The sequence below is a fragment of the Cebus imitator genome, unplaced genomic scaffold, assembly GCF_001604975.1.
Source record: "Cebus imitator isolate Cc_AM_T3 unplaced genomic scaffold, Cebus_imitator-1.0 Scaffold10, whole genome shotgun sequence".
Classification (NCBI taxonomy): Eukaryota; Metazoa; Chordata; class Mammalia; order Primates; family Cebidae; genus Cebus; species Cebus imitator.
This window is the reverse complement of record NW_016107325.1, coordinates 3,036,768-3,044,450: the sequence shown is the minus strand read 5'-3', so window position 1 is coordinate 3,044,450 and position 7,683 is coordinate 3,036,768. Positions and strand designations below refer to the sequence as shown.

The 7,683-nt window shown below is 43.6% G+C and overlaps 1 protein-coding gene across 14 annotated transcripts in view; it reads right to left on the bottom strand.

Moving 5' to 3' along the window:
* Positions 1–1,645: 1,645 nt before the first annotated feature.
* Positions 1,646–7,683, bottom strand: part of PKP4 (plakophilin 4) — a 227,969-nt gene continuing 221,931 nt past the window's right edge. For 10 of the 14 annotated variants that reach the window (XM_017547370.2, XM_017547398.2, XM_017547407.1 and 7 more), the window contains 3 exons: positions 6,196–6,324; positions 4,383–4,456; positions 1,646–2,641 (listed from right to left, as the gene is read on the bottom strand). In XM_017547370.2, the coding sequence (XP_017402859.1) occupies positions 2,393–2,641; positions 4,383–4,456; positions 6,196–6,324 (452 nt within the window). In that variant the 3' untranslated portion in view covers positions 1,646–2,392. The remainder of the gene's footprint in view (positions 2,642–4,382; positions 4,457–6,195; positions 6,325–7,683) is intronic. The other 4 variants (XM_017547424.2, XM_037745361.1, XM_017547435.1 and 1 more) reach the window with 2 other exon arrangements.

Sequence of the window (7,683 nt, the reverse complement as noted above, 5' to 3'; positions counted from 1 at the left end):
TCAGCCCTGACACTCCGGGACAGGGTAGAAGTGGGCTGAATTCTATATGCTACTTAGTGACATAAGGAAATGTCAAATACAAAGTCATCTTTGTTTTAGCAAAGTTTGTTTATTCGCGCACCTTGAAGGAATAGTAGGCTCAGCTTTTCCATCAATGATGCACTTCTGTATCATTCAGGCTGTGTCTGCAGTTTGTTTTCTTGGGTCTCAAGGGAGGAGTCAAACTGCATTAGATCTTCCGTCCAGTTCCCCATGCATAGGCTCTTTCTGGCTCTGTTAGGTCTGACTGGAGACCCAGCCGAGTTATTTTCAACCCAACTTTGGATCCATTTTTGAAATGCTGCCTGTTACAGCATTACCCCAAACTGATGCAGTCAATAAAAGAAACAGTTATTGTCAATTGGCTTGGGCTGGTTCCAATTCTCTTGTTTTCCTGATTCGCGGAGTGAGAGCCTTCAGCTTCAACCCAGACCTGAAGATACCAGATTCAGGGAAGTCAGTGACTGGAAACTGAAGTGGTTATGTCCCAAGAGTCCTGATGCCAGTTCCTCAGAAACATCTGGTGACCTCTATCAGCTAACAAGGGCTGTCTGCTGAGCTCCACCAGGTGTGACACAGCCAGGCCTCAGCAGCTGGGCAATCAACTCCACAAGCTGGCTTGTGTATTCTCCGGAAGGCGCCTCAGAAGGGCTCCTGGCTTGCAGACCTTAGGAACCTTTGTGCTCACACTGGTATTTCCATTTCACTTTGGATGCTAATCTTAGGCTGCTGTCCATTCGGCAAGAAAAAGCAGCTTTCTCTTGGGTTTCGTTCCATATACTCACAAATATAAGCACAAATGTTTTCTTCTGTGATTTGTATCACACTTGCAGGGTATTTTGAGCTAAGTCAACACTTCTGGGTTTGACTTGCCATGGGGGCTAGTTCCTAGTATAGCTAAACTAGTTTCTAGTTTTCCACGATGGCACTGAACCAATGTGGCATTTCCACATTTGCACCAACAGATCCAGGAGCTGGGACTCACGAGTAGAAACCACAAGCCCTGAGAAGGCCTCAGACTGGGCCTGGTGCCCCTCATTGTCTCCACAGATGGAGAAAAGCTCCCAAGTAATGTTGTGTGGCACTATGGGGACCTCTGTCTACCCTATCTGTGGGGCTTCTTTCCCCTACTCCATTCCTAACCCAGGAATTACTGACTCATGGAATTAAGATAAATAATTTAGAATTTGTTTTGGTTTATTATATTGGTGCCAACTAAAGTTCTTATGAAGTTACTGAGTTCTTAAAAATGATGCCCCAAAAAGTATCAGTTTAGTTATGACCAGGCTGCCAGATGTAACTTGCCTTAGGTGAAGAGTGATGATACGTACATATGAGTCTGAGAAAAACCATAATAAAACTGTAAAGTGCACTAGGTTCAAAATAGATTCCAAGAGACAAAATACCTAGATAGACAGAGGAGGACAGTTCATAGCTTAATTCTTTGGTATGGTCCATCTCACAAAGTGTATTAACTGAATAAAACTAGGAAAAGTCCAAAATAGTTGGATATACGTAAGCTGTTTCCTACATGCAGTTAGATTTATGTTTATTAAATCTGCTTTTCCATATACATATAGAAAATTTAAAAAGAATAGAGAACACATTTCCAAGGATGAAATTTCCACATTTATTTTTCTTTCATGTGCATAGAAAATGGCAGTGAAGTGTCCTATGAACGAGGCGAGGAATGGGCGTGGCGCTGCGGTACCGGCCTGGACGTTGTGCTTCCAAAGTACACTATGCATGGTGGAGACAAAGGGTGTCGCAGTTTGATTTTAATTGCTCACAGTTCCTTGGGCTTCCCATTTCTTTTTGAAGTTGTCAGTTTCTTCAACTCTCTTTTCAAGTGACACACTGCGTTACAAATGATGGCACTTAACCAATGTGGCATTTCCATATTTACACCAACAAAAGAAATTTACAAGACATAATAGCATACAATCTTGACATTTAGTAATAGCAATAAAACATGGGCATCCATTTTATTTTTTCTGTACAAACTATCAGAACATAACTTTATTCACATTAAAAAAATCATCTTTAATTGGATTTGACCTACACATCCCCCATTTCATTTCACCCATTTCTCAAACCTCTCATCACGTCACCCACACCTTCACCAGACTACAGAATCTACAAGTAATTAGATCTAACAACTAAATAGAGCTTAGAAAGTCCTCTCCCAAACGTTTCCTCACTTCCCTGATAATTCCTCAAAAAAGAAAAAAAATGCACTTCACTCATTCCTTCCACTTCACTTTCACATTTCAATCATCAAATCAGCAAGACGGACTTCACCTCAATCCAAACAAGGTTAGAAAGAAAAAGTTCCTCTGTCGGCGTCTTGATGCTACACCCATGAGTCCGGGGACCCTGGGTACTGTTCTGCTCTGTAAGAAGGTCGTTTAGTGGAATAAAAGTCTACATAATTTGTGGTCGATTTCAGTCCATACTGTGTTGAGTAATCAGCAGAAGCTGGAAAGTGAACTCGGTCATCAAAATAAGGGTCTTCATAGCTATGAGGAGACTGCAAATACAATCTGTACGCATCAAAGTTCTTTCTGTTGGAGTCATCTTGACTATAATACAGCTGTTGATGCTGTTGACAAAATGAAAAGGCAAATAAATACAAGCAATTTTTTAAAAAAGACAGGTGTTAGGAAAATTAATGTGGGCTTCCTCCTTCATATTTTTAAAGCAATATTCAATATTTGCAGCTTATGGTTAAAGCTGTTTTTGGCGCACACTGCGTGTTTACCATGGGACTCTAAGGATTGTAAGCTTCATTCTCAGGCGGGCTCCTGAGTTTCCTGTCCTAAGACCTCTGGAGAAGTAGGTGCCTCAGAAGAGCCTGAGATCTCAGGGCAGGTGGCCCCAGCAACCTCCTCTCATTACTGGAGGCCCTGCTGTGTGCTCAGCTGCGGAGGGACCCGTTACCTGGGTATGCCAAATGAGAGGATGGTTTCGGTATTTTCTTTGACACAGGGGTATTATTAGTACATCACTAATTTAGTCGAGGATTGGGTTTCTGGGCCTTGGAAAACTGTGTAATTACAGAACCATCTTTTAAACATTTACTTCAGATATGAAGATTGAGTCCACCCCTCCATTTTAAGATGTGGCTACGTGAACAACAGTCACACTTTAGAAACTCTGCTGTAAGTCATAATATTAAAGGAATCAACAATCTCAAGGCAGAAGAACAGTAAAATTAGGAGAGATACGTGAGCAAATATGGTTCTAGAGGAAAAGGCTTCCCCAAGCCAAGGCTAAGTCCATCTGTAAGTGGGCAAGGCCAGGCACACGGGGCGCCCACACAGGGCACCCTGCTCTCCATTTCCTTTGTCTAGTCTTAGCTTTGATCTCACATTAATTTCAAATTGTGATTGTTATTATGTCTATCTTCCTGATGATGCCCAAATCCCCTTACTTAGTAAGGTGTAACAAATTTATCATCCAGGAATCAACGTCATGTCCTGGAACTCAAGGCATTCAAACATTATAAGGATTTCTGAGCCAATTCTCTTTTCAAGCCAGAGTTATGCTTCTGGTCTATTTTTCCTGACTAAAAAACTACAGCATCTATTATGAATGACTTAGAAAGTTCTTTTTCTTCCATCTACAGAGAAAAGATAATGAGGAGCGGTCTTAGAGCACATCCTTATCTGAAGGACAGTATACAGTCTTGTTTTAGGAAACTCCAACTGCTCTGTGGGACTGAAAAGGAAGAGGAGAGACCAGGCGGTCCGGGTTTGCCATGGCATCGGGAAGGACCTGAAACTGACTGCAGGCCCCCCATGAGAGCAAGGCCTAGGTGTGTTACAACCGCCAGTCCCGCGATTCATCCCGACAGGGGCTGAGTCCACTCTGGCCACCGAGACACATAGACCTGGCCATGGACTCAGTGTTTTAAATTGTGGAGCTTGGACAGGGAGGAGTGAGATGGAGAATGAGATATACACAAAAGAAAACAACACGATGAGGGCATGAAGTGTGCTTACCAACCTTCCCTCCCCCAGAGGCTGGAAGAGATTTTAGAGCTGAACAGAGAAAGAGTGGGAAGAGGACCCTTTCGGGCAAAGGACGTGATGGGAACTTCTCGGCTGTTCCCATCAGTGGCATGGTGGTCTCAGCAGTACCAATGTGGATATTCAAGAACGTGAGGCTACCGTGGAAGTGCTTTGCTTAAACCATGGATAAATTTCCAAGGAGTAAAGATCCCCAGGGAAAGCTCCTAGGATCCTGCCGTGTTGGCCCAGCTCTGGGAAGTCAACCGACGTGGACCCCTTACTGTGTTAACTGCTAACCGGCCTTCTGTAAAAATGACATTGCAAATTCACCTGTAGCCGTCTATTTTGTTCTCTTGCTGGTGAGGAATAGGAACTGATGTAAATTGGTGAAGGTTTGCTGGAGCCTGTAAGAAAATATTTTATGAAATTAAAACTAGTGCTCATTACTCTGGTCCGTTAGACTGGGTGGTTCTCCCCTGCACTAGGGATAGCGCTGTCCCCAACAGGGCCTGCCTTCCCCAGTGCCAGTGCAGAATGGGAGAGGTGGCAGCCCCGGGTTCCTGGATCTGGCCTGGCTGCTGCTTACCTCAGGGCTGGTGGGGGCTAACAGCAAAACTATGGCAAAAACAGGCCGCGGGTGTTTTCCCAAAAAGCAATGCCAGTGCAGAGCCCGTGCACAAAGGGTTCTTGCTCAAGCTCTGCTCATATGCGGGAGGGTTTCTCCGGCTGGCTTTGGACAGCAGCACAGGAAGCTGAGCTGAGGAACACCACTTTTCCAGGGCTCTGAGCTACAGCAGTGGGTCAGAGAGGAGAAGCGGAACGCAACTTTCGAATAAGCCCCATGCCTTCCAAACAGCTGGGATTCAAAATCTCAGGTCAAGGAAGGAGCAGGCCTAGGCATGTTCTAAGCAGATGGGCCACAATGGAGGCACCGTCTTGTGCCTGCCATATTTAAGCATGTTTTAATACAAAAGGAACTTGGTAATAATCAACTTGTTTTTAAAAGTCCATTGTAGGCTCCTGATGATGTCACCCTTACATTACTGTTAAGGCTAACAAAGATTTTATTTTTTTAATGAGGAAAATGAAACGTACTTGAGGCAAATTAGTTTATTGAAGCAAGCGAAGAAGATACAGAAGGGCATGCAGGCTAAGAGGCGATCTTTAAGATAAAGCAGGCTGCTCCAAATCAGAAGCAACCAAGCGTTTCAGTTGGTATGTGCACTTCCTTTTGCACAAAGCGCGGTGTTGAAATGTAGCATCTGCAATTTTCTGAGCTATTAATTGCCATAGTAACAACAGTCGATTAGTAAACAGTCCTGTGAAATCACAATTTCAAAGACAACAGTCCAACGGAGACTGCTCCCCCAGCAGGAGTAAAGCTGCCACCAGCTTTTATTTCTTTTTAATATACAGGTTTGAGAAAAGAGTACCTTTCGGGGGTAGCTCACACTGACTTATTTGAAACATCTAAAGTAGTTATAATCTGCCAGACGGTTGAGAATGGGAACAGTATGAAATCTTAGTAACCCTCTGGGCTGGTATCCTTTAAATAAATTGTATGCACAGCTTTCTGAATAGGATATAAAAATATTAATACTATGTAACATTATTTTTGTTATTCTTAAAAAATAATCACTTTGAAAAGAGTCACATTACAGCTTTTACTATTTATTCAAACTCTTCTCCATGAAAATGTAAATGAAATTGATTTCTATTCTCTGGTTTGAATTTAAGAGATGAGCCAGCATAGAAGATGTGGCCCCTGCAAAGCTACACCGGGCTGAGGGTTCTGACGCATGTGGAAAACACAGAGACTGCTGGAGGCAGGAGGGGACGGAGCAAAGGGACTGTGCCAGCGAGCAGCCAGAAATGATTTATTTGGATACAACCCTCTTTTTATTTGCGGCCACCGTACAACTACATACACACATACATACAAACAAACAAGTACATGCTTGTTTTACTTTAAACAAGCAGAAAAGGCAACAATCCCCAAAGTAGGACAGGGAGAGACTGGAGCATGGTTTGCTGCTGGGGGACCGTCTCAATTCAAGCACAGGCTACTTCCCAGGCCACTGGCCAAGTGCCTGGAAGTGTGGCTTTTCGAGGGACTGTATCACACACCCAACTGGTGTCTTACCAGGGTACGGGCCTTTATGTGTGGCATCCCCTTGGCTATTGTAATACTGCATAGGTGGCTGGGTCCTATCGTATTCAGAGCGAGGGTCTCTGATTCCTAACAGTGCTGGTGAGGAAGAGGTGCTGCCGACTGAAGGGAGAGGCAAAGGAGGAGAGAGAGAAAGAGGGGAAGAAAGAGAAATCAGCATCAGTGTCTGTGGAAAAATCACTCCAGAAACACAAAGGTCAGTAACTAGAAATGCCACACAGCTGGTGCTGAAAATATCTCAGAGGTGCTGGGAGTTGAAGAGCAGCTAGACCCAAGAACCACAAGTGTGACCTGCATGCGGGCCTACCACTGCACGCATCAGCCAGGTCCACACCTGGGCTCACTCAAGCTGGAGTGCAAGCCGCCCGGCCGAAGAGGCACAGTGGAGAGATCATGCAGGCTTCCCCACCAGGGTGTCTCAGTAGCTTTACTAGGCCTTTGAAACCGAGTGAGTGGTAATAACTTACTAGCCATGCAAGAGTTATACTTGCTGTTTTATGATCTCAGTTCAGTTGCTTGTAAAACACCCATCTATTATCCTTTATGTACAGCTCTTCAGTAAACAGAAGTTTTATGGCATGTTTTGATTTCTAATTATTTCAAAAATATCCACATCTCTAAACATATCTGAATAAGAGCACCCAGTCTGTAAAATTTATAATTCTTTTTATGGTGATCAGGGAAATGATTAAAAAACCCAGTAAGCCTGGCTCATTAAGAAACGCACATGGTGCTAAGCCTTGACTTCACCAATGCCCAGAAGACTTTTTCACCCCAGCTTCAGCCAATATCTAATAACACCGTTATCTATCCTTAGGACTCTTTTTGGACACTTTTGCAGAGAAGGAAAAGACAAACATTTCACATACATTTTTTTTTTCTTTTTCTCATTAAAAAAATCATCTTGCTTCCCCTAAAGTTAATTTCAAATAAGAGTGACCATTTATTCACTTGATACACTCAAAAGCAATAGTTCCCAAACACTGGCACCAGTGGTTTTGCTTTCAGAGGAAGACTGCCAATGAAATACTTTTCCTAAAGTCACCTCACTGACATAGGATTGCTCAGTGTAAAAAACGTAAGCATGTGTGGACGATGTCTATGTGCTGCTCACCTTGCTTACCTTCCAGAAGGTACTGGGACAGAAAGCAGACCTGCCTGCTTCCAACGTGACAGCAAGGCATCTGACATGCCCAGAAGCAGACCCCACACTAGTGCGAAGGGACGCATCATCAGCCCTTTGAATAACTAGAGAAGTAGAAGTGGAGAATTCCCTACCTCTGACTAGAATCCTAAAAGGTACCTAGGAATTTGAATGGGACTAGCCAACACTGTCCAGCCTGTATTTAAGGGGTCCTCAAAACAAGGTCACTGCTCAGTAACTCTGTGCTAATGACTCAGGGGTGTTCAATCAATACACTAACATTAACGGTAACTGATGAGCTAAAAAAAAAATTGCAA